Here is a 27,750-nt window from a genome sequence, read left to right as displayed (position 1 = left end):
TATCACAACCGGCCGTGATTGGGAGTCACATAGGCCCACAATTGGCCCAGCGTTGTTGGGGTTAGGCCGTCATTGTAAATAATAATTTGTTCTAAACTTACTTGCCGTGTTAAATTAAGGTTAATAAAAATATATGTAATAAATTGCACTGATTTATGTTGATCAATAATAGCATAGCATTTGATGATACAGTTTACATAGCTTTGTAAACGCAACTCCGTCCAGAGATTTAAACCAGAGCTACTAACTACTATTTACATTACATTAGCCCAGGGGTTCTTAAACTTTTTTAGCTCGAGACCCAAATGAGAAATTGCGCTTCCCCAAATCGTACTCCAATGACACAAATGAATAAGAAGTAGTGTACTTTCCTAAATGTCTTCCAGTGTGTCAGAGTGGTATTTGGGTTGTTCGTAAATTCGAGGCGTTCGGCAGGTTGATCAGAGCGTTCTGACCTCACAATGGCAGTGTAGCACCCAAACTATCGAAAAGTTGGCTAGGTTGCCAACTACTTCCAGACACAAATGCGGGAATACCTCACTGACCATTCTACTCGCCCTAGCAGAGCTAGGTTGCCCACGTTTACTGCGCGTTTGTACATATTATTCTGCGCCCTGGTACTCAGACGAGAGTGCTCTGAAATCGGAGTAGTTAGTGAATTTACGAACGCACCTAGTGTGGCTACCTCACGTGCCTGTTAACAAACACGTATTTATGTTTTATTATGACATCTCAATAGAATGATATAGATCACTACAGGATATTGTCATACGCGTGGCAGAAACCTATTGAAAAGCGACGATAAAACACAAATGTCGTACAGCAAAAGACAGGGCAGTATGCAGCCAGCGGATACAGAGCAGCCAACGACGCTGACTCTGCAAGAACAGCGACTCCGCATACAACAATTAGGTAAAAGTTATTTGTCCACGGGTAGGCCTATTTCTGAGGGATAATACATGCACGTTTAGTGTAAACATTCAAAAGGTAACTAAGTGGAGTTCTAAACCACTGTAGCCTAGATAGCCAGGCATTCGATATATCAGTCACACCTTGACACAATTATTGATTCCGTGTTTGCCATGAGGTCGCATCGGCAAAGAGCGCCAGTACATTTTGGAAATATTTCTGTAACTAATACATGTCTTTTTTCCCCCTGCAAACATTGTTTTAAAAATATACATGTATAGCGAATTAATATCCGAATCCACCACGGAGTTTCAAAACTGAAGTTGGCAAGCTAGCTAATGTGTTAGCTGGTTCGCTGGCAATTGTTTTGATTTGAATGCCAGCCATCTGTCCGGAGGTTTAGGATGGAGAAAAGCCCGAAAGCAAGACGGCTGATGTGTTTGTTCACTGTAGTAAGGACTAAGTAACAACGCTACTATTGAATTGTTAATTAAATGTGGCATGCTTTCTGGCGTAGCCCTACCCAAGTGGGTGCTTCATTTTGGTAGTAGTGAAGCCTAGCTAGTTTGCTCCACCGACAACGGAGTCCACGAACTGCAGTTGTTGAGCTCAAACTTCATCAGTCCTACTATATGGAGAGGCCAAACACAGACGAGGCACCTTATTAATGGCTGGACTTGCTCCAGAGACCATTGCGCTCCCCCTTTGACCACCTTCCGATGTTGCTTGACCACTCAAGTCATGAACTTTCCGACCGTCTCATTAGCCCAAACAATGCAGCCGGCAATACAATCGTTTCCCCGTGGACCGGTTCATACCAAAAACATCCATTCAGTCTGCAAAAGCATAGTTTTTCATCCATAACTAGATTAGCAATACTTTCTTTAGAAAAACACACTTTTTCCACAACAATGCTAATGCTACTTCCTGATGACTTGCACCCTGCATTCAGCCAGGACAGACTGCTGCAACTGTGTTGGCTGAACGCAACATGGGACAAGCGTTCCTAGGCATTGGCCACTTTAGCATGGTGGTGAAAAAAATGGTTTCATAAAGAAAGTACACATATTTCCGTATTTTCTTCCGCCTTCTCGCCGTTAAATAGGAAGTCAACGCCTTTACTGACTGTAATAGAGAATGTTTCAGGTACGCACCTGTCCACGGATGATAGTGTGCTTTTTTCTTGCTGCATACGATGCGTTTGGACGCAGATGCCGGTCTTTGACCTGTCCTGTTATGACCTTCCATCTCATGAATGATGTTTTCTAAATTGCTTGTCTTTTTTAGTGTTGCTTTAAAGTGCTTTGATATTCCTTATGTAATAAATAGCGCTATACAAGTTGAATAGATTATTCTTAAAACACTTTTACTGCAAAATATATGATAGGCCACATAAAATGTACTCCATTTTTTATTTCACCTTTATTTAACCAGGTAGGCTAGTTGAGAACAAGTTCTCATTTGCGACTGCGACCTGGCCAAGATAAAACAAAGCAGTTCGACACAAAACAACACAGAGTTACACATAGAATAAACAAACATACAGTAGAAAAAGTCTATATACAGCATGTGCAAATGAGTTAGGATAAGGGAGGTAAGAAAATAAATAGGCCATTGTGGCGAAGTAATTACAATATAGCAATTAAACACTGGAATGGTAGATGTGTAGAAGATGAATGTGCAAATCAAATCAAATTTTATTTGTCACACACACATGGTTAGCAGATGTTAGTGCGAGTGTAGCGAAATGCTTGTGCTTCTAGTTCCGACAATGCAGTAATAACCAACAAGTAATCTAGCTAACAATTCCAAAACTACTACCTTATAGACACAAGTGTAAGGGGATAAAGAATATGTACATAAGATATATGAATGAGTGATAGTACAGAGCGGCATAGGCAAGATACAGTAGATGGTATTGAGTGCAGTATATACATGCATACATATGAGATGAGTATGTAAACAAAGTGGCATAGTTAAAGTGGCTAGTGACACATGTATTACATAAGGATGCAGTAGATGATATAGAGTATAGTATATACGTATACATATGAGATGAATAATGTAGGGTATGTAAACATTATATTAAGTAGCCTTGTTTAAAGTGGCTAGTGATATATTTTACATTTCCCATCAATTCCCATTATTAAAGTGGCTGGAGTTGAGTCAGTGTGTTGGCAGCAGCCACTCAATGTTAGTGGTGGCTGTTTAACAGTCTGATGGCCTTGAGATTGAAAAACAGCTTCTGTCTCTCGGTCCCAGCTTTGATGCACCTGTACTGACCTCGCCTTCTGGATGATTGCGGGGTAAACAGGCAGTGGCTCGGGTGGTTGTTGTCCTTGATGATCTTTATGGCCTTCCTGTGACATCGGGTGGTGTAGGTGTCCTCGAGGGTAGGTTGTTTGCCCCCGGTGATGCGTTGTGCAGACCTCACTACCCTCTGGAGAGCCTTACGGTTGTGGGCGGAGCAGTTGCCGTACCAGGCGGTGATACAGCCCGACAGGATGCTCTCGATTGTGCATCTGTAGAAGTTTGTGAGTGCTTTTGGTGACAAGCTGAATTTCTTCAGCCTCCTGAGGTTTAAGAGGCGCTGCTGCCTCTTAAACCTCTTAAACCTGCTGTCTGTGTGGGTGGACCAATTCAGTTTGTCTTTGATGTGTACGCCGAGGAACTTAAAACTTACTACCCTCTCCACTACTGTTCCATCGATGTGGATAGGGGGGTGTTCCCTCTGTTGTTTCCTGAAGTCCACAATCATCTCCTTAGTTTTGTTGACGTTGAGTGTGAGGTTATTTTCCTGACACCACACTCCAAGGGCCCTCACCTCCTCCCTGTAGGCCGTCTCGTCGTTGTTGGTAATCAAGCCTACCACTGTTGTGTCGTCCTCAAACTTCAAATCAAATGTATTTATATAGCCCTTCGTACATCAGCTGATATCTCAAAGTGCTGTACAGAAACCCAGCCTAAAACCCCAAACAGCAAGCAATGCAGGTGTAGAAGCACGGTGGCTAGGAAAAACTCCCTAGAAAGGCCAAAACCTAGGAAGAAACCTAGAGAGGAACCAGGCTATGTGGGGTGGCCAGTCCTCTTCTGGCTGTGCCGGGTGGAGATTATAACAGCACATGGCCAAGATGTTCAAATGTTCATAAATGACCAGCATGGTCGAATAATAACAAGGCAGAACAGTTGAAACTGGAGCAGCAGCACAGTCAGGTGGACTGGGGACAGCAAGGAGTCATCATGTCAGGTAGTCCTGGGGCATGGTCCTAGGGCTCAGGTCAGTTGAAACTGGAGCAGCAGCATGGCCAGGTGGACTGGGGACAGCAAGGAGTCGTCATGTCAGGTAGTCCTGGGGCATGGTCCTGGGGCTCAGGTCCTCAGAGAGAGAGAAAGAAAGAAGGAGAGAATTAGAGAACGCACACTTAGATTCACACAGGACACCGAATAGGACAGGAGAAGTACTCCAGATATAACAAACTGACCCTAGCCCCCCGACACAAACTACTGCAGCATAAATACTGGAGGCTGAGACAGGAGGGGACAGGAGACACTGTGGCCCCATCCGAGGACACCCCCGGACAGGGCCAAACAGGAAGGATATAACCCCACCCACTTTGCCAAAGCACAGCCCCCACACCACTAGAGGGATATCTTCAACCACCAAACTTGATGATTGAGTTGGAAGCGTGCGTGGCCACGCAGTCGTGGGTGAACAGGGAGTACAGGAGAGGGCTCAGAACGCACCCTTGTGGGGCCCCAGTGTTGAGGATCAGCGGGGTGGAGATGTTGTTGCCTACCCTCACCACCTGGGGGCGGCCCGTCAGGAAGTCCAGTACCCAGTTGCACAGGGCGGGGTCGAGACCCAGGGTCTCGAGCTTGATGACGAGCTTGGAGGGTACTATGGTGTTAAATGCCGAGCTGTAGTCGATGAACAGCATTCTCACATAGGTATTCCTCTTGTCCAGATGGGTTAGGGCAGTGTGCAGTGTGGTTGAGATTGCATCGTCTGTGGACCTATTTGGGCGGTAAGCAAATTGGAGTGGGTCTAGGGTGTCAGGTAGGGTGGAGGTGATATGGTCCTTGACTAGTCTCTCAAAGCACTTCATGATGACGGAAGTGAGTGCTACGGGGCGGTAGTCGTTTAGCTCAGCTACCTTAGCTTTCTTGGTAACAGGAACAATGGTGGCCCTCTTGAAGCATGTGGGAACAACAGACTGGGATAGGGATTGATTGAATATGTCCGTGAACACACCAGCCAGCTGGTCTGCGCATGCTCTGAGGGCGCGGCTGGGGATGCCGTCTGGGCCTGCAGCCTTGCGAGGGTTAACACGTTTAAATGTCTTACTCACCTCGGCTGCAGTGAAGGAGAGAAGGAGAGACCGCATGTTTTCGTTGCAGGCCGTGTCAGTGGCACTGTATTGTCCTCAAAAAAGTTATTTAGTCTGCCTGGGAGCAAGACATCCTGGTCCGTGACTGGGCTGGGTTTCTTCTTGTAGTCCGTGATTGACTGTAGACCCTGCCACATGCCTCTTGTGTCTGAGCCGTTGAATTGAGATTCCACTTTGTCTCTGTACTGACGCTTAGCTTGTTTAATAGCCTTGCGGAGGGAATAGCTGCACTGTTTGTATTCAGTCATGTTGCCAGACACCCTGATTAAAAGCAGTGGTTCGCGCTTTCAGTTTCACGCGAATGCTGCCATCAATCCACGGTTTCTGGTTAGGGAATGTTTTTATCGTTGCTATGGGAACGACATCTTCGACGCACGTTCTAATGAACTCGCACACCGAATCAGCGCACGTTCTAATGAACTCGCACACTGAATCAGCGTATTCGTCAATGTTGTCGTCTGACGCAATACGGAACATATCCCAGTCCACGTGATGGAAGCAGTCTTGGAGTGTGGAATCAGATTGGTCGGACCAGCATTGAACAGACCTTAGCGCGGGAGCTTCTTGTTTTAGTTTCTGTCTGTAGGCAGGGATCAGCAAAATGGAGCCGTGGTCAGGTTTTCCGAAAGGAGGGCGGGGCAGGGCCTTATATGCGTCTTGTCTTCAGATTAGCCTTGTTAAAATCCCCAGCTACAATGAATGCAGCCTCCAGATATATGGATTCCAGTTTGCAAAGAGTCAAATAAAGTTCGTTCAGAGCCATCGATGTGTCTGCTTGGGGGGAAATATATACGGCTGTGATTATAATCTAAGAGAATTACCTTGGTAGATAATGCGGTCTACATTTGATTGTGAGGAATTCTAAATCAGGTGAACAGAAGGACTTGAGTTCCTGTATGTTGTTATGATCACACCACGTCCCGTTAACCATAAAGCATACGCCCCGCCCCTCTTCTTACCAGAAAGATGTTTGTTTCTGTCAGCGCGATGCGTGGAGAAACCAGCTGGCTGCACCGTCTCCGATAGCGTCTCTCCAGTGAGCCATGTTTTCGTGAAGCAAAGAACGTTAGTCTCTGATGTCCCTCTGGAATGCTACCCTTGCTCGGATTTCATCAACCTTGTTGTCAATAGACTGGACATTGGCGAGGAGAATGCTAGGGAGTGGCGCACGATGTGCCCGTCTCCGGAGTCTGACCAGAAGACCGCTTCGTTTTCCCCTTTTTCAAAGTCGTTTTTTGGGTTCGCCCATTGGGATCCATTCCGTTGTCCTGGGTGAAAGGCAGAACGCAGGATCCGCTTTCGCGAAAGTCATATTCTTGGTCGTACTGATGGTGAGTTGACGCTGCTCTTACGTTCAGTAGTTCTTCTCGACTGTATGTAATAAAACCTAAGATGACCTGGGGTACCAATGTAAGAAATAACACATAAAAAAAACAAAAAACTGCATAGTTTCCTAGGAACGGGAAGCGAGGCGGCCATCTCTGTCGGCGCCGGAAGGATGTAGTAGAGATACTGGGGTGCAAAGGGGGGTGCAAAGGAGCAAGATAAATAAATACAGTATGGGGATGAGGTAGTTGGATGGGCTATTTACAGATGGGCTATGTACAGGTTTAGTGATCTGTGAGTTGCTCTGACAGATGGTGCTTAAAGCAAGTGAGGGAGATATGAGTCTCCAGCTTCAGTGATTTTTGCAGTTTGTTCCAGTCATTGGCAGCAGAGAACTGGAAGGAAAGGCAGCCAAAGGAAGAATTGGCTTTGGGGGTGACCAGTGAGATATAACTGCTGGAGCACGTGCTACGGGTGGGTGTTGTTATGGTGACCAGTGAGCTGAGATAAGGCGGGGCTTTACCGAGCAGAGACTTGTTGATGACCTGGAGCCAGTGTGTTTGGTGACGAGTATGAAGCGAGAGCTAGCCAAAGAGAGTGTACAGGTGGGTAGTATATGGGGCTTTGGTGACAAAACGGATGGCACTGTGATAGACTGCATCCAATTTGTTGAGCAGAGTGTTGGAGGCTATTTAGTAAATGACATTGCTGAAGTCGAGGATCGGTCGGATGTTCAGTTTTACGAGGGTATGTTTGGCAGCATGAGTGGTTTGTTGCGAAATAGGAAGCCGATTCGAGATGTAATTTTTGATTGGAGCTGCTTAATGTGAGTCTGGAAGGAGAGTTTACAGTCTAACCAAACATCTAGGTATTTGTAGTTGTCCACATATTCTAAGTCAGAACCGTCCAGAGTCGTGATGCTGGACGGACGGGCAGCGATCGGTTGAAGAGCATGCATTTAGTTTTACTTGCAGTTGGGGGTCACAGAAGGAGAGTTGTATGACATTGAAGCTCGTCTGGAGGTTAGTTAACACAGTGTTCAAAGAATGGCCAGAGGTATACAGAATGGTGTCGTCTGCGTAGAGGTGGATCAGAGAATCACCAGCAGCAAGTGTCATCATTGATGTACACAGAGAAGAGTCGGTCCGAGAATTGAACCCTGTGGCACCCCCATAGAGACTGCCAGAGGTCCGGACAACAGGCCCTCCGATTTGACTCACTGAACTCTGCCTCACCAACTAGTTCTTTGATAATCATTTGAGAAACCAAGGCTGTTGAGTCTGCCGATAAGAATGTGGTGATTGACAGAGTCGAAAGCCTTGGCCAGGTCTATGAATACGGCTGCAAAGTAATCTCTCTTATCGATGGAAGTTATGATTAGAGGTCGACCGATTAATCAGAATGGCCGATTAATTATGGCCGATTTCAAGTTTTCATAACAATTGTAAATCGGTATTTTTGGACACCGATTTGGCCGATTTAAAATATATATATATATTTTACACCTTAATTTAATCTTTATTTAACTGACTTGCCTAGTTAAAAACCTCTTCGAGCTTCTCCCCCATACTTTGTGCAATTTCCGCCTGAAGACATACCCAAATCTAACTGCCTGTAGCTCAGGCACAGAACCAAGGATATGCATATGCTTGGTACCATTTGAAAGAAAACACTCTGAAGTTTGTAGGAGAATAATAACACAATACATCTGGTTTAGATAAAACAATGGAAAAAAACATATGTTTTTTATTTTTACATCATCTTTAAAATGAACAAGATAAAACAAACTTTCAGATAGGATGATGGGGACAATTTCAGTGAAAAAATATAAGAGGGCAGGCAACAGAGGGCAGGCAACAGTACTTGTGCAAAGTTTCAGAATGATAACTTCCAAAATGAGTGTGCTACATGACATTTATCATGAACTTTGCACAAGTACTGTTGTGCAGACGCTAACCAGCTAACTAGCTACAAGTCATTGTTAGTTTTTTTAAAACCTGGATAACACTCGCCAGTCCAGCTTCCCTGCTCATCCACCGCTGCCCCCTGGACACTGATCTCTTGGCTACATAGCTGACGCACGCTGGACTGTCCATTAATCACGGCACTCCATTCTGCTTGTTTGTTTTATCTGTCGGCCCAGTTGCCTAGTCAACGCCATTTTACCTGCTGTTTGTTGTGCTAGCTGATTAGCCTCGCCTACTGTTTTTAGCTAGCTTTCCCAATTCAACACCTGTGATTACTGTATGCCTCGCTGTATTTCTCTCTCAAATGTCAATATGCCTTGTATACTGTTGTTCAGGTTAGTTATCATTGTTTTAGTTCACAATGGAGCCCCTAGATCCACTCTGCATACCCCTGTTACCTCCTTTGTCCCACCTCCCACACATGCGGTGACCTCACCCATTACAACCAGCATGTCCAGAGATACAACCTCTCTCATCATCACCCAGTGCCTGGGCTTACCTCCGCTGTACCCGCACCCCACCATACCCCTGTCTGCGCATTATGCCCTGAATATATTCTACCATGCCCAGAAACCTGCTCCTCTTATCCTCTGCCCCCAACGCTCTAGGCGACTAGTTTTGATAGCCTTTAGCCGCACCCTCATACTACTCCTTCTCTGTTCTGCGGGTGATGTGGAGGTAAACCCAGGCCCTGCATGTCCCCAGGCACCCTCATTTGTTGACTTCTGTGATCGAAAAAGCCTTGGTTTCATGCATGTCAACATCAGAAGCCTCCTCCCTAAGTTTGTTTTACTCACTGCTTTAGCACACTCTGCTAACCCTGATGTCCTTGCCGTGTCTGAATCCTGGCTCAGGAAGGCCACCAAAAATTCAGAGATTTCCATACCCAACTATAACATCTTCCGTCAAGATAGAACTGCCAAAGGGGGAGGAGTCACAGTCTACTGCAGAGATAGCCTGCAAAGTAATGTCAAAGTAATGTCATACTTTCCAGGTCCATACCCAAACAGTTTGAACTACTAATTTTGAAAATTACTCTCTCCAGAAATAAGTCTCTCACTGTTACCGACCACCCTCAGCTCCCAGCTGTGCCCTGGACACCATTTGTGAATTGATCGCCCCCCCATCTAGCTTCAGAGTTTGTTCTGTTAGGTGACCTAAACTGGGATATGCTTAACACCCCGGCAGTCCTACAATCTAAGCTAGATGTACTCAATCTCACTCAAATCATCAAGGAACCCACCAGGTACAACCCTAACTCTGTAAACAAGGGCACCCTCATAGACGTCATCCTGACCAACTGGCCCTCCAAATACACCTCCGCTGTCTTCAACCAGGATCTCAGCGATCACTGCCTCATTGCCTGTATCCGCCACGGAGCCGCAGTCAAACGACCACCCCTCATCACTGTCAAACGCTCCCTAAAACACTTCTGTGAGCAGGCCTTTCTAATCGACCTGGCCCGGGTATCCTGGAAGGACATTGACCTCATCCCGTCAGTTGAGGATGCCTGGTCATTCTTTAAAAGTAACTTCCTCACCATTTTAGATAAGCATGCTCCGTTCAAAAAATGCAGAACCAAGAACAGATACAGCCCTTGGTTCACTCCAGACCTGACTGCCCTCGACCAGCACAAAAACATCCTGTGGCGGATTGCAATAGCATCGAATAGCCGCCGTGATATGCAACTGTTCAGGGAAGTCAGGAACCAATACACGCAGTCAGTCAGGAAAGCTAAGGCCAGCTTCTTCAGGCAGAAGTTTGCATCCTGTAGCTCCAACTCCAAAAAGTTCTGGGACACTGTGAAGTCCATGGAGAACAAGAGCACCTCCTCCCAGCTGCCCACTGCACTGAGGCTAGGTAACACGGTCTCCACCGATAAATCCATGATTATCGAAAACTTCAATAACCACTTCTCAACGGCTGGCCATGCCTTCCGCCTGGCTACTCCAACCTCGGCCAACAGCTCCACCCCCGCAGCCTCGCCCAAGCCTCTCCAGGTTCTCCTTTACCCAAATCCAGATAGCAGATGTTCTGAAAGAGCTGCAAAACCTGGACCCGTACAAATCAGCTTGGCTTGACAATCTGGACCCTCTATTTCTGAAACTATCTGCCGCCATTGTCGCAACCCCTATTACCAGCCTGTTCAACCTCTCTTTCATATCGTCTGAGATCCCCAAGGATTGAAAGCTGCCGCAGTCATCCCCCTCTTCAAAGGGGGAGACACCCTGGACCCAAACTGTTATAGACCTATATCCATCCTGCCCTGCCTATCTACGGTCTTCGAAAGCCAAGTCAACAAACAGGTCACTGACCATCTCGAATCCCACCGTACCTTCTCCGCTGTGCAATCTGGTTTCCGAGCCGGTCACGGGTGCACCTCAGCCACACTCAAGGTATTAAACGATATCATAACCGCCATCGATAAAAGACAGTACTGTGCAGCCGTCTTCATCGACCTCGCCAAGACTTTCGACTCTGTCAATCACCATATTCTTATCGGCAGACTCAATAGCCTCGGTTTTTCAGATGACTGCCTTGCCTGGTTCACCAATTACTTTGCAGACAGAGTTCAGTGTGTCAAATCGGAGGGCATGCTGTCCGGTCCTCTGGCAGTCTCTATGGGGGTGCCACAGGGTTCAATTCTCGGGCCGACTCTTTTCTCTGTATATATCAATGATGTTGCTCTTGCTGCGGGCGATTCCCTGATCCACCTCTACGCAGACGACACCATTCTATATACTTTCGGCCCGTCATTGGACACTGTACTATCTAACCTCCAAACGAGCTTCAATGCCATACAGCACTCCTTCCGTGGCCTCCAACTGCTCTTAAACGCGAGTAAAACCAAATGCATGCTTTTCAACCGATCGCTGCCTGCACCCGCATGCCCGACTAGCATCACCACCCTGGATGGTTCCGACCTTGAATATGTGGACATCTATAAGTACCTAGGTGTCTGGCTAGACTGCAAACTCTCCTTCCAGACTCACATCAAACATCTCCAATCGAAAATCAAATCAAGAGTCGGCTTTCTATTCCGCAACAAAGCCTCCTTCACTCACGCCGCCAAGCTTACCCTAGTAAAACTGACTATCCTACCGATCCTCGACTTCGGCGATGTCATCTACAAAATGGCTTCCAACACTCTACTCAGCAAACTGGATGCAGTCTATCACAGTGCCATCCGTTTTGTCACTAAAGCACCTTATACCACCCACCACTGCGACTTGTATGCTCTAGTCGGCTGGCCCTCACTACATATTCGTTAAGCTCCGTCTTATCTCAGTTCACTGGTCACGATGGCAACACCCATCCGTAGCACGCGCTCCAGCAGGTGTATCTCACTGATCATCCCTAAAGCCAACATCTCATTTGGCCGCCTTTCGTTCCAGTACTCTGCTGCCTGTGACTGGAACGAACTGCAAAAATCGCTGAAGTTGGAGACTTTTATCTCCCTCACCAACTTCAAACATCAGCTATCCGAGCAGCTAACCGATCGCTGCAGCTGTACATAGTCTATTGGTAAATAGCCCACCCATTTTCACCTACCTCATTCCCATACTGTTCTTATACTGTTTTTTATTTATTTACTTTTCTGCTCTTTTGCACACCAATATTTCTACCTGTACATGACCATCTGATCATTTATCACTCCAGTGTTAATCTGCAAAATTGTATTATTCGCCTACCTCCTCATGCCTCTTGCACACATTGTATATAGACTGCCCATTTTTTTCTACTGTGTTATTGACTTGTTAATTGTTTACTCCATGTGTAACTCTGTGTTGTCTGTTCACACTGCTATGCTTTATCTTGGCCAGGTCGCAGTTGCAAATGAGAACTTGTTCTCAACTAGCCTACCTGGTTAAATAAAGGTGAAATAAAAAATTAAAAAATAAACCTCACCCAGGTGTCCCACACAAAGTAGCCCAAATGTACCCAAGTGGCCAAATTGGTGAATGTATACATTTTGAAACAAACTATATACAAAATAACAAAATGGTATTCTAACACCCCCAAAAAAAAAAAAAAAAAAAAAAAAAAAAAAATGTGATTGAGAAAAAATATATTTGAAAAATATACAGTGGGGCAAAAAAGTATTTAGTCAGCCACCAATTGTGCAAGTTCTCCCACTTAAAAGTATGAGAGAGGCCTGTAATTTTCATCATAGGTACACTTCAACTATGACAGACAAAATTAGGGAAAAAAATTCAGAAAATCACATTGTAGGATTTTTAATTTATTTATTTGCAAATTATGGTGAAAAATAAGTATTTGGTCACCTACAAACAAGCAAGATTTCTGGCTCTCACAGACCTGTAGAAATTACTCTTGCTAAGAAACTATTTTAGTTTGTTTTCAATTAAAATTGTCTAAAATAATCACAGGTAACTTCTTTAAGAGGCTTCTCTGTCCTCCACTCGTTACCTGTATTAATAGCACCTGTTTGAACTTATCAGTATAAAAGACACCTGTCCATAACCTCACAGTCACACTCCAAACTCCACTATGGCCAAGACCAAAGAGCTGTCAAAGGACACCAGAAGCAAAATTGTAGACCTGCACCAGGCTGGGAAGACTGAATCTGCAATAGGTAAGCTGCTTGGTTTGAAGAAATCAACTGTGGGAGCAATTGTTAGGAAATGGAAGACATACAAGACCACTGATAATCTCCCTCGATCTGGGGCTCCACGCAAGATCTCACCCCGTGGGGTCAAAATGATCACAAGAACGGTGAGCAAAAATCCCAGAACCACACGGGGGGGACCTAGTGAATGTCCTGCAGAGAGCTGGGACCAAAGTAACAAAGCCTACCATCAGTAACACACTACGCCGCCAGGGACTCAAATCCTGCAGTGCCAGACGTGTCCCCCTGCTTAAGCCAGTACATATCCAGGCCCGTCTGAAGTTTGCTAGAGAGCATTTGGATGATCCAGAAGAAGATTGGGAGAATGTCATATGGTCAGATGAAAGCAAAATATAACTTTTTGGTAAAAACTCAACTCGTCGTGTTTGGAGGACAAAGAATGCGGAGTTGCTTCCAAAGAACACCATACCTACTGTGAAGCATGGGGGTGGAAACATCATGCTTTGGGGCTGTTTTTCTGCAAAGGGACCAGGACGACTGATCTGTGTAAAGGAAAGGATGAATGGGGCCATGTAAGATGCAAGTCACCGAAATACTGCTGTGCGTAATAACCGCTCCTTCACGGTTGAATTGGCAATGGCGAAAGAACGGTGCTTACGCCAGCGTTCAATGGAAAGGTTTGTCTTACAACAAAGAACCATGGGATATTGCCGTTTACCTCTTCTCATTGGCTATCTACCCAGCTAGATTTCAAGACGATCAGTGGTCATTGGGTTAAACTACAGTCAATCAACAAGACAGTGGTCATATAATTGGTGCACAATGGGCTCGTCATTTGTTGTCTTCCAATCGGTTGTTCCGGGTCAATATGTCCTGCAAAATGACCCATCTCTTTGGTTGTGTTACAAACAAACAGTTGATTGCAAGGAAACCAAACATGACTGGATAAAGTCAGGGAAAGTCTGTGTATTTTACGTTGGATGTTACGTCGAAAATTGAATGACACGAAATTCAACAAGATAAGCGTTCACAAAATGTTTCGTGTTAGGCTATAAAAAACGGATTTAACCGAACAAAGACCATCCATTGTGTAACAATGAGCCTTGGGATTGCAACCAGAGCAAGATCTTCAAAGGTAAACAATTTATTTCAATGCAATCTGTGATTCTGTTACGCATGTGCTGGTTGAATAAGTAGTTTGATATGGGGGTCTGTGCTCAGATAATCGCAGCGTATTCTTTCGCAATAAATCATTTTTTAAATCTGACAACGCAGTTGGATTAGCAAGATTCTAGGCTTTCAAACCATGTGAGACACTTGTATTTTCATGAATGTTTAATATGACTATTTATGTAGCGATCACCATATGTTGTCAAATTTTAATCCCGCTAATGTGTTCGGTATGCAGAGAGCTTAAGAACACATTCTCATTGTCAATGACGGCCTAGGAACAGTGGGTTAACAACCTTGTTCAGGGGCAGAACGACAGATTTTTACCTTATCAGCTCGGAGATTCAATCTTGCAACCTTACAGTTAACTAGTCCAACGCTCGAACCACCTGATTGCATTGCACTCCACGAGGAGCCTGCCTGTTACGCGAATGCATTAAGCCAAGGTAAATTGCTAGCTATCATTAAACTTATCTTATAAAAATAAATAAATCATAATCACTAGTTAACTACACATGGTTGATGATATTACTAGTTTATCTAGCGTGTCCTGCGTTGCATATAATCAATGCGTTGCGTATTCGTGAAAAAGGACTGTCGTTGTCTTTGCACCAATGTGTACCTAACCATAAACATCAATGCCTTTCTTAAAATCAATACACAGAAGTATATATTTTTAAACCTACAAAAGAAATCCAGGTTAGCAGGGAATATTAACCAGGTGAAATTGTGTCACTTCTCTTGCGTTCATTGCATGCAGAGTCAGGGTATATGCAACAGTTTGGGCAGCCTGGCTCGTTGTGAACTAATTTGCCAGAATTTTACGTAATTATGACATAACATTGAAGGTTGTGCAATGTAACAGGAATATTTAGACTTATGGATGCCACCCGTTAGATAAAATACGGAATGGTTCCGTATTTCACTGAAAGAATAAACGTCTTGTTTTCGAGATGATAGTTTCCGGATTCGACCATATTAATGACCGTATTTCTGTGTGTTATTATGTTCTAACTAAGTCTATGATTTGAGAGAGCAGTCTGACTGAGCGATGGTAGTCACCAACAGGCTTGTTAGGGTTGCGTCAATCTAATCTGGTATCAGGATAAATATGACAATGAGTCACCGCATTGTATGCTATGTATTTTTTATTAGCTAAGCAATAAGTAGTAAATGCAATTTTCGTATATACGGGCTCTCTGTCACACCTCGCAGGGCAAACAGAGAACTGACTTGTTCCTGACAAGGATATTATAATATACTCTGATGACAGAAGTAGTTCCTGCTTCCGGGCCTGCCTGTCAGAGTAGAGACTGGGCGTGGTTTAAACTCACCCGGCCTATCGTTGATTGTTGGCGCACAGGCTGGTCCCAGCCTCCTAGGTGCTTCAGCGGTCAGTCATTGTAGTTGTGTAGAATATACAGTTATCAGGCACCTGGCTCCTGTTATCTAACAAAAGACTGTTTGTTTTCGCAACAGTACGTTCTGAATGTGCCCCCACAACTCATGCACAGTTCCTGTCTTCATGTTATTCTGTATTTTTCCATCATGAGGAAGGCCCATGGCTCTGAAACTGTGAACAATGTCTCAAGTCAGCTATGTTGCATACCACATACATCGACACAAGCCAACAGCAGATAATATTCAATCACATATATGGTAACGGGCTATAGTGCATAACACAGAATCCTCACAGGCTTGTAAGCATTCATTCAAACAGCACTGTCGAGCGTTTTGCCAGCAGCTCTTCACAATGCTTCAAGCATTGCGCTGTTTATGACTTCAAGCCTATCAACACCCGAGATTAGGCTTTTATATCTGATGTGAAATGGCTAGCTAGTAAGCTAGCTAGTTACTTTCTTCTTCTTTGTTTTTGCATTATTTAAACCAAATTGAACATGTTTCATTATTTATTTGAGGCTAAATTGATTTTGATGTATTATATTACGTTAAAATAAGTGTTCATTCAGTATTGTTGTAATTGTCATTATTAGAAATACATTTTTTTTTAAATCATCCGATTTAATCGGTATCGGCTTTTTTTTTGGTCCTCCAATAATCGGTATCGGTGTTGAAAAATCATAATTGGTCGACCTCTATATCGTTTAGGATCTTGAGCATGGCTGAGGTGCACCCATGACCAGCTCTGAAACCAGATTGCATAGCGGAGAAGGTACGGTGGGATTCGAAATGGTCGGTTATCTGTTTGTTAATGTGACTTCCGAAGACCTTAGAAAGGCAGGGTAGGATGGATAGTTCTGTAGCAGTTTGGGTCAAGAGTGTCCCCCCCCTTTGAAGAGGGGGATGACCACGGCAGCTTTCCAATCAATGGGAATCTCAGATGATACGAAAGAGGTTGAACAGGCTAGTAATAGGAGTTGCAACAATTTCGGCAGATCATTTTAGAAAGAGAGGGTCCAGATTGTCTAGCCCGGCTGATTTGAAGGGGTCCAGATTTTGCAGCTCTTTCAGAACATCAGCTATCTGGATTTGGGTGAAGGAGAAATGGGGGAGGCTTGGGCGAGTTGCTGTGGGGGGTGGAGGGCTGTTGATCGGGGTAGGGGTAGCCAGGTGGAAAGCATTGCCAGCTGTAGAAAAATGCTTCTTGAAATTGTCAATTATAGTGGATTTATCGGTGGTGGCAGTATTTCCTAGCCTCAGTGCAGTGGGCAGCTGGGAGGAGGTGCTTTTATTCTCCATGGACTTCAGTGTCCCAGAACATTTTTTAGTTTGTGCTACAGGATGCACATTTCTGCTTGAAAAAGCTAGCCTTAGCTTTCCTAACTGCCTGTGTATATTTGTTCCTAATTTCCCTGAAAAGTTGGATATCACTGGGGCTATTCGATGCTAATGCAGAATGCCACAGGATGTTTTTGTGCTGGTCAAGGGCAGTCAGGTCTGGAGAGAACCAAGGTCTATATTTGTTCCTGGTTCTACATTTTTGAATGGTGCATGCTTATTTAAGATGGTGAGGAAGGCAATTTTAAATAATAACCAGGCATCCCCTACTGCCAATCAAATGCTCTATAGATTGCAATTATTTTATTCATCACCCCTCTCTCATTGACTTCTGTTCCCTGTATATGATGTTCAGAGCGGCAGGCCCAGGCAGAGTACAGTGCTGCCAAGGAGATTTTAGAGAATGATCAGAAAGCCCCACATGGTGGAAGGACCCTGAGCAGGTTACTGTCCAAGCCAGGACTGTCAATGGAGGTACATTTACACTGAACAAAAATACAAACGCAACATGTAAACTTTTGGACCCATGTTTCATGAGTTGAAATAAAAGGATGTTTTATTTGAATGTTATTTGAACATTATATGAATGTTCCATTCACACAAAAAGCTTACTTCTCTCAAATATATATATTTTTTGCACACACTTGTTTACATCCCTATTAGTAAGCATTTATCCTTTGCAAATATAATCCATCCACCTGACAGGTGTGGCATATCAGGAAGCTGATTAAACAGCATGATCATTACACTGGTACACCTTGCGCTGGGTACAATAAAAGGCCATTCTAAAACACCACAGATGTCTCAAGTTTTGAGGGAGCGTGCAATTGGCATGCTGACGGCAGGAATGTCCACCAGAGCTGTTGACAGAGAATATAATGTTAATTTCCCTACTATAAGCCACCTCCAATGTCATTTTAGAGAATTTGGCAGTAAGCCCAATAGCCTCACAACCGCAGACCACGTGTAACAATGCCAGCTCAGGACCTCCACATCTGGTTTGTTCATCTGCTGTATCATCTGAGACCAACTACCCAGACAGCTGATGAAACTCTGGTTTTGCACAACTGATTATTTTCTGCACAAAACTGTCAGAAACGTCTCAGGGAAGCTCTTCTCGTCGTCCTCACCAGGGTCTTGACCTGACTGCAGTTTGGTGTTGTAACTGACTTCATTGGGCAAATTCTGACCTTCGATGGCCACTGGCATGCTGGAGAAGTGTGATCTTTATCTTGGCCAGGTCGCAGTTGCAAATGAGAACTTGTTCTCAACTAGCCTACCTGGTTAAATAAAGGTGAAATAAAAATAAAATAAAAATAAAAAACTTCATGGAGGAATTCCTGTTTCAACTGTACCGGGCAGAGAGCGTGTATGGCATCGTGTGGGCGAGAGGTTTGCTGATGTCAACGTTGTGAACAGAGTTGCCACATGGTGGCGATGGGATTATGGTATGGGCAGACAAACTACGGACAACGAACACAGTTGCATTTTAACGATGGCAATTTTAATGCACAGAGATACCGTGACAAGATCCTAAGGCCCATTGTCGTGCCATTCATCCGCCGCCATCACTTCATGTTTCAGCATGATAATGCACGGTCTTATGTCGCAAGGATCTTTACACAATTCCAGGAACTGAAAATGTCCCGGTTATTCCATGGCCTGCATACTCACCAGACATGTTACCCATTGAGCAAGTTTGGGATGCTCTGGTCGATGTGTATGACAGCATGTTCCAGTTCCCACCAATATCCAGCAACTTTGCACAGCCATTAAAGAGGAGTGGGACAACATTCCACAGGCCACAATCAACAGCCTGATCAACTATGCGAAGGAGATGTATCGCGCTGCATGAGGCAAATGGTGGTCATACCAGACACTGACTGGTTTTCTGATCCACGCCCCTACCTTTTCTTTTTTTTTTAAGGTATCTGTGACCAACAGATGCGTATTTGTATTCCCAGTCATGTGAAATCCATAAATGGGGCCTAATGAAAGTATTTATATTGACTGAATTCCTTATATGAACTGTAACTGTAATATTTTTGCATGCTGTGTTTATATTTTTGTTCAGTTTAACTTCAACTCAGGCAGAGAGAGAGAGGTGGCAAGCTTGTAATGACCCATGCGTAGACAATATTAGCTTTGTATGAAGGCATCACATTTTTGGAAGAGCCCAGTTGTATATGCCGGTTTGTACATAATATGCTTGCATATCTCTGTGCGTAGAGCATTGTGGAGCGGGAGAAGCGTAGGCGGTGTACTCTGATAGAGCAGCACAACGGGTTGCAGTGTTCTGTGAGGGCCAAGGGGTCTCAGCTGCTGGAGATGGAGCAGGCCATGAAAGCCCTGGAGCTGGACTCCAATACGGACGGAGACGAGCAGCACTACGACCAGGTGACTCCACTATATAGTTAGGGTGTCATTTGACAGACTCAATTGTCCCCAAAAACTTAGAAGAAAGCAAATGTCAATGTACTTTGTTTATGACACAAGCAATTTTTCCAACAATTGTTTACAGACAGATTATTTCACTGTATCACAATTCCAGTGGGTCAGAAGTTTACATACACCAGACCAGGTTGACTGTGCCTTTAAACAGCTTGGAAAATTCCAGAAAATGTCATGACTTTAGAAGCTTCTGATAAGCTAATTGACATCATGAGTCAATTGGAGGTGTACCTGTGGATGTATTTCAAGGCCTACCTTCAAACTCAGTGCCTCTTTGCTTGACATCATGGGAAAATCAAAATAAATCAGCCAAGACCTCCGAAATGAAATAGACCGCCACAAGTCTGGTTCATCCTTGGGAGCAATTTCCAAATGCCTGAAGGTACCACTTTCATCTGTACAAACAATAGTACGCAAGTATAAACACCATGGGACCACGAAGCCATCATACCGCTCAGGAAGGAGACGTGTTCTGTCTCCTAGAGATGAACGTACTTTGGTGCGAAAAGTGAAAATCAATCCCAGAACAACAGCAAAGGACCTTGTGAAGATGCTGGAGGAAACAGGTACAAAAGTATCTATATCCACAGTAAAACGATTCCTATATCGACATAACCGGAAAGGCAGCTCAGCAAGGAAGAAGCCACTGCTCCAAAACTGCCATAAAAAGGGCAGACTACGGTTTGCAACTGCACATGGGGACAAACATCGTACTTTTTGGAGAAATGTCCTCTGGTCTGATGAAACAAAAATAGAACTGTTTGGCCATAATGACCATCGTTATGTTTGGAGGAAAAAGGGTGAGGCTTGCAAGCCGAATAACACCATCCTAACCGTGAAGCACGGGGGTGGCAGCATCATGTTGTGGGGGTGCTTTGCTGCAGGAGGGACTGGTGCACTTCACAAAATAGATGGCATCATGAGGGGGGAAAATGATGTGGATATATCATCTCATCATCTCAAGACATCAGGCAGGAAGTTAAAGCTTGGTTGCAAATGGGTCTTCCAAATGGACAATGACCCCAAGCATACTTCCAAAGTTGTGGCAAAATGGCTTAAGGACAACAAAGTCAAGGTATTGGAGTGGCCATCAAAAAGCCCTGATCTCATCCTATAGACGATCTGTAGGAAGAACTGAAAAAGCAGGGGCGAACAAGGAGGCCTACAAACCTGACTCAGTTACACCAGCTCTGTCAGGAGGAATGAGTATGTAAACTTCTGACCCATTGGGAATGTGATGAAAGAAATAAAAGCTGAAATAAATCACTCTATTATTCTGACATTTCGCATTCTTAAAATAAAATGGTGATCCTAACTGACCTAAGACAGGGAATTATTACTAGGATTAAATGTCAGGAATTGTGAAATAATGAGTTTAAATGTATTTGACTAAGGTGTATGTAAACTTACAACTTCAACTGTACATGACAAATTACAGAACAGTAATAGACAACAAAAAAACAGTTTTTGTAGGAAAGACACCACGAGACAAAACTAGTATTTACACACTTCATGTACAGGACAATTTAATCAAATCTTTAGAAAGAGGAGAGGCACTGTGGTGTTGGTGTGTGAATGGCCTTGTGCAAGTTGACATTGAGTGACCATGACTTATGATAACCACGTGAATGATGTCTAGGATCCAAGCATTTACGCTGCACAGTAATTGGCTTGATATGTGTCGTGGAAATTTCCTCTATTTACCAAATCATGGGAGCAAACCACACACACAAGTCAGAGTTAGTTATCAAAGTCTATCTTTAATTATATAAGCTCTATAGCATTTTGACTTTCAACAGTTCAGTATCTCTAATGAAAAGTTGAGTCCCCACACAATGGCAAAATGGGATCCTTTATAGCAAAGATCACACATAGTCAGACCGCATAGACATAATTCATCGTTCAGCTTTGTCTCCTTTCTCAAACCCCAGAACCATAAACCAATCCTCCATATCAACAGGCATATATCAAATTGTCATTTAGATACAACCAACCCTAAATACAACCAATCCTGGACAAACTCACGGAGAGGAGAATGAGGCTATAGGTTAAGATAGAAACAACATTAGAGGGAGCATAGAATGATTCCAGACACTGCCACCCTACTTTCCCCACTAGAAAAAGGTAGGGAGTAAAAGATATGTTTACACATGATGACACTTTGACCTCTCCCCTCTCCGCGGTCCATGCAACTTAGTCTTGACATAGAACAGATAGATAACTGCAACCTCGCCACAGTATTATACAAAAATACCATTCTGATGAGAAGTAACTTACAAACATTTGATGAATATAAAACATCTTACATATGTTACCAACAAATTCTGAATCTTCCACGACATGTTTTTTTATTGTTGACATTTCTGTCTTCCATGGCAGCGTGTGAGAGAGCTGGAGAACAGTCTAGAAAAGATGACCATCAAAATCACAGAGGCTGAGAGGATCCAAAAAACCTACCTGCGAGTCTGCGACCACCTACATCGGGTCTGTAACACTATTACATTCACAAATATCAGCCTTTCTTTGTGGACATTGAATTAAATAAAATTGTTAACATTGAATTCAAGTCTCCTTTGGGAGATATACTCCAGTCAGTGTAATCCCCATCAACAGACCAGTGTGACTAGGTAGGACTGGCAAAGTGGCTCAAATGCCATCCTATTCCCTATACAGTGCACTTCTCTTGACAAAAGCCTTATGGGCCATGGTCAAAAGTAGTGCACTACAGAGCCATCTATTTGGATAGTTGGGCCAATCCGGTTTTTGGATTATGACGCATTTACATGCCATTCAACGTTCTATGGCAGCCATGTTAGCGCCCCATTAACATTACATAGCGAATATTTAAACAGCGCTACAACTGAATGTCTAGAATTAGAACAATATTCAACATTCTAAATATATGGCTCAGGTGCACTATGTAGGGAATAGGTGCCATTTGGGATACAGACAAATCTAGCTCCAATATAACCTGGGGTTGGGTTGTTTGTTCCTGGTTCAGGAGGTGCGTGAGATGCCCATGGCTCTGGATCAGCTGCAGAACTCAGTGGTCAGCGGGCAGACAGAGCTGGGAAAGGTGGCCCACATGTCTCACACCGCAGTGGCTGCTGTGGACTGCACTAAGGTAAGGCAAATCGGGGGTCCAGTAACTTTTAGCCCCCACTTGCCTATTTTGGGATGTTTACATTTGAATAACATTACCTTCGGTTACATGTCTTTGTATGACTGGGAAAAAAACAAGAGACAAAAGTTAAGGCTCGTTTGAATACGGGCCAGGATGTGTGCATGTCTTTTCACACTACATTAGTAGAATGTGTGTATGTCTGTCTGTCTGTCTTTCGCCTTGAGTCAGCTGGTTCAGATGGAGAGGCAGCTAATGGTGGAACGCAGGATGATGGAGAAGGAGTTGAGTGAAAGGAGGGGAGTGAAAGAGAAGGAGGTGGAGGGTCGGCTGGAGAGAGAGAGGGAGGGAGAGCGACGAAGCAGCAAAGGAGCTCAGAAGCTGAAAGAGCAGGTGAGAGAGAGAGACAGAGGGAGGGAGGGAGGGAGAGAGAGAGGGAGGGAGAGCGACGAAGCAGCAAAGGAGCTCAGAAGCTGAAAGAGCAGGTGAGAGAGAGAGACAGAGGGAGGCAGGGAGAGAGAGCGGGCTGGACCTGTGGGGAACAGAGAGCGAGAAAGGGAGGGAGGGAGAGAAAGAGAGAGCGGGCAGGACCTGTGGGGAACAGAGAGCGAGAAAGAGGGAGGGAGGGCGAAAAGAGGGAGGGAGGTAGGGAGAGGGATGGGCCTGTGGGGAACCGAGAGCAAGAGAGGGTGAGAGAGAGGGATGGGGAACAGAGAGTGAGAAAGAGACAATAGGGAAAGAAAAAGGGAGAGGGAGACAGAGGGATGGACGTGTGGGGAGAGAAAGAGGGAGGGATGGGTCTGTGGGGAACAGAGAGAACAAGAGGGAGGGAGAGAGAGAGGGAGGGACCTGTGGGGGAGAGAAAGAGGGAGGGATGGGTCTGTGGGGAACAGAGAGAACAAGAGGGAGGGACCTGTGGGGGAGAGAAAGAGGGAGGGATGGGTCTGTGGGGAACAGAGAGAACAAGAGGGAGAGAGAGAGAGAGAGGGGGAGGGACCTGTGGGGAACAGAGAGCTAGAAAAAGAGAGCGATTGAAAGGGAATATTTAAAGTGAAAGAACACATTAGTCAAGAGCTGGAATGGGCAACTATGATTGGGCCACAAAAAATTTGAACTCATCATGAGGGGCCACAGTGACTCACGGGTCTGCATACCCACATCCATACCCACACATGCAGTCTGAGCCGGCCCTAAGCAACATTTTGTTGGGGATACCTTGCAAGAATTAATTTTTTGCGGCCCGTACTTGACAACAAAGAGAAAAAAGTTTTAGAGCTAATTTCCTGCAATTCTATACATTTTGCCATGTGAGCAGATTTTGTAATTTTATAATTCATTTCATTCAATTCTAGACATTTTGCCATGGGGCGGAGAGAAAAAGTAACAGTTTTTAATATAATATCTGAGTGCGTGGTTAACAAAATCAATGGAGGCCCCCAGTCGGTAATTCGACCATGATTACTACTGGCAGCTAGACTAACTTACCAAACAAAAAAAATGTTAGCTGACATGGGCTACTTGAGTGACTGACATGATGAGAAAAACTGCTGATGCACAAACAATTTTCAAAATTGTAACTTGTGTATTATACTATTCTAACTCTCAACAGTAAGTTGAGACCCCGACTGAGTAAAACAATTAAATAAATAAAACATTGGGAATTGATCTGCAAGCTTACAAAAGAGGGGTGCCCCACAGGCAGCCAGTTGCCCATCTGTGGTCCAGAAGGATGTCTATTGCAGTCAATGAGCGTTGTTGTTTTGCAGGTTCGAAGAGGGACTATCAGAGAGGGACTGGCTGAAGAGTCGGCTCATATCAGAGGTACTATGACAGCGGATCGTTCACCAAAGACACTTATGTATTCAAATAAATACAGTGAATACTAAGCATCAGATCACCCATGTCCAGATAGGACTCTAGCCTGAAGGCAATAATATTCTGAATCATACATTTGCATGAGAAAAGGCAATATGCGTACATACGATATCCATTTTTCTTGTGCTCACATTTTATTTCCCCATGTTGAGCAGGGAGATGATGTGTGTCTGTGTTGTGTTCTCCTCCTGTAGCCCAGCAGACCGCCCCGGTCTCCACTACTCCCCAGTCCATAGTCAAACTGGTGGAGGATATTGATACTCTGAGAGAAGCTCTCAGCTGCACTGATCTGCAGGTATGGTGGCCCACGTGGATCATTTAGCCCTATTATATGCAGTATCTAATAAGCACTCTAATAAGCAATGCATTACCTATTATTCAGCTTACCTTTTTATGTAAGCCACTGTTGCAAACAGCACTTTATGCCCCGTGACACATTGATGTAGGCGTTTCATTTTATTGAGTTATATTGCAGTCAGAGGAGCCTAGTGAGGGGGGGGGGGCGGCTCATAATAACGAATGGAATAGAGTAATTGGAATGGTATTAAACACATGGAAACTTTGATGTGATGTTTGAGACCTTACGTGAAAACCACATGAATTTCACGTGAACATGTGAAGTGTTCCAAAAACACTCATGTGATCTTATGTGAAGTTAATGGGATAACGTGACAACATGTAAAGCAACATGTGATAGCATGAATCTACACATATGAAAACGTGATCACTTGTTACAGAAAAAACAAAGGTAGTGAAACAAACCCCAAGACTGGTAACTTACCTGATAGTCTCTGAACAAAAATGTAATCCACACTGGTATAAGGCTTCAAAAGTGTTTAACAGGACAACATTTCTCCCCCAAACTGGTTCTTTGTCAGGGCTAATTGCTCACCAAGTACCACTATATATATGTGGACTTCCTGGGCTGCCGAAATTGAGTTGGGCATCCTGTCAACATGGCAGTCAGGTGCTTGGTAGTCTCTTTGAGCTGACTATGTGTCCACCTGTTCACCCGTTTCTCTGTCCTCTGTGTAGGAGCTGGAAACACGGCTGGTCTCTCAGAAGGCCGTCAGGGAGCAGCTGCACAGCCAAATGACCCAGTGTGAGGAGCTGGTCAGACAGAGCATGGAGACCTTTGCTGCCTTGGAGCTCCAGTACGCCCAGCTCAAGTTCAGCGCTGGGCCCAGCTCTGACAGGTACAGTAGAGCTACACAGAAGAGTGGTACTCCTGTGTCATCCATGGAAAAAGAGGAATAGATCTGAAGAGACTTCAGATCTCGAGCCTCAGAACAGATCTCGAGCCTCAGACTCACCCTGTTTATCTAAAGGTTTGAGCGGCTGAAGGAGGAAATGCAGGCGGAGCTTGAGCAGGAAGAGGAGCGTTGCAGCCATTGGGAGGACAAGCTTGGAAAGGCCCAATCAGTGCTACATGGGGTGGAGAAGGGTGTCAACAACCTGTTCTTCAGGATGAGCTGCGTGCAAGTGAAGGTAGCCATTTTATCCCTTTCTTTATATCCAGTGTATTCAGAAAGTATTCAGACCCCTTGACTTGTTCCACATTTTGTTACGTTACAGCTTTATTCTAAAATGGATTAAATCATTTTTTCACCCTCAATCTACACACAATACCCCATAATGACAAAGCAACAACTGTTATTGTTTTTAGATTTTTTGCAAATGTATAAAAAATAAATACATGGAAATATGACATTTACATAAGTATTCAGACCCTTTACTCAGTACTTTGTTGAAGCACCTTCGGCAGTGATTACAGCCTCGAGTCTTCTTGGTTATGATGCTACAAGCTTGGCACATCTGTATTTGGGGAGTTTCTCCCATTCTTCTCAGCAGATCCTTTCAAGCACTGTCAGATTGGATGGGGAGCATCTCTGCACAGCTATTTTCAGATCTCTCCAGAGATGTTTGATCGGGTTCAAGTCCGGTCTCTGGCTGGGCCACTCAAGAACATTCAGAGACTTGTCCCTAAGCCACTCCTGCGTTGTCTTGGCTGTGTGCTTAGGGTCGTTGTCCTGTTGGAAGGTGAACCTTCGCCCCAATCTGAGATCCTGAGCGCTCTGGAGGACGTTTTCATTAAGGATCTCTCTGTACTTTGCTCCGTTCATCTTTCCCTTGATCCTGACTAGTCTGTGCCTCGACACAATCCTGTCTCGAAGCTCTACGGACAATTCCTTCGACCTCATGGCTTGGTTTTTGCTCTGACATGCACTCTAACCTGTGGGACCTGATATAGACAAGTGTGTACCTTTTCAAATCATGTCCAATCAATTGAATTAACCACAGTTGGACTCCAATCAAGTTGTAGATGGACAGTTCAGTCTCAATCTGGTCCTTTCTTGGTCACCATGAAAAACAAACCCCTGGTCACCTATCAGCCAGATGCTCTGTTCTTTACTATGACTGTTCTCATTAAACATGCCAGCCTTTGGTGATCTTAAATCAGGAATAGAGAGGATTCTAAACCAAATGTCTGTCTTGTTATAGGACTCTCCCAGGGAGTTGGGGGGTCTGGATGCAATAGAGAAGCTGAGGGAAATCGGCGCCCGTCTGCCCACACTGCAGACCACAGCTTCAGAGAAGACCGAGGAAAACACAGCTGACCATGAGAAGGTGAAACACTGGTTTACTTTCTTTCCTCAGCCCTCATCTCTCTCTACCCCTTTTCTGTGAGCCTGAATCTCTCCCCTCGGATCTCACCCCCCTCCCCTCTCACCTCAGGTGTGGAGCTTCCTGGAGCAGAGCACCATGATGGAACCCAGGAACTACAAGAGGGCCAGCAGCCCTGTGTATGACAGTACCTCAGAAGGTATGCTTTTTTGGGGGTGTATGGTTATGCATGGTTTTTCAGTATATTGTCAACTAAATCTTATTATTAACAGCAGGAGGCCATTGCTGTACATTTCCATAATGGCTGTTGAGTGCTTGGCTAATGGTGTTTGCTTATTGTGTGTAATACCTCCGGTTCCACCTGCTACCCTCCTCCCTCTCAGATACATTCCAGTTCCGCGGTCAGGAGGAGGACTGCTCCATGTCCCGCGATGAGATCAAGCGTCGCAGCATCCAGCTGATCGAGGTGCACCAGCCAAAGAAGAAAGCCCAGAAGAGCAACACAAAGAGCTAGAGACAAGCGCCAGCTGTGTCCCTCTATATCCTACAGGAAGTAAACCTGAGGAAATAATAAACAGGCTCATAGTA

At 44.6% G+C, this 27,750-nt stretch overlaps 1 protein-coding gene across 3 annotated transcripts; it reads left to right on the top strand.

The window, feature by feature from the left end:
- The first annotated feature begins 445 nt into the window (after window positions 1-445).
- Window positions 446-27,750, top strand: LOC118371207 (coiled-coil domain-containing protein 183-like). 3 transcript variants are annotated; one of them, XM_035756567.2, is made up of 13 exons: window positions 446-912; window positions 17,446-17,564; window positions 19,320-19,487; window positions 21,921-22,025; window positions 22,543-22,665; window positions 22,894-23,055; window positions 24,429-24,483; window positions 24,732-24,832; window positions 25,573-25,733; window positions 25,866-26,025; window positions 27,040-27,165; window positions 27,274-27,361; window positions 27,546-27,750. In XM_035756567.2, exons 1-13 carry the CDS (start codon window positions 813-815, stop codon window positions 27,674-27,676), a joined length of 1,599 nt encoding a protein of 532 aa, XP_035612460.1. In that variant the 5' UTR covers window positions 446-812; the 3' UTR covers window positions 27,677-27,750. The 3 variants fall into 3 exon arrangements, with proteins under 3 accessions (XP_035612460.1, XP_035612461.1, XP_035612462.1); XM_035756568.2 differs by lacking the exon at window positions 22,894-23,055 and having other exon boundaries at window positions 447-912; XM_035756569.2 differs by lacking the exon at window positions 17,446-17,564 and having other exon boundaries at window positions 448-912.

The sequence above is a fragment of the Oncorhynchus keta genome, chromosome 25 (genome assembly GCF_023373465.1).
Source record: "Oncorhynchus keta strain PuntledgeMale-10-30-2019 chromosome 25, Oket_V2, whole genome shotgun sequence".
Classification (NCBI taxonomy): Eukaryota; Metazoa; Chordata; class Actinopteri; order Salmoniformes; family Salmonidae; genus Oncorhynchus; species Oncorhynchus keta.
The sequence above is the reverse complement of the archived record's forward strand: the minus strand, read 5'-3'. Positions and strand labels throughout refer to the sequence as shown.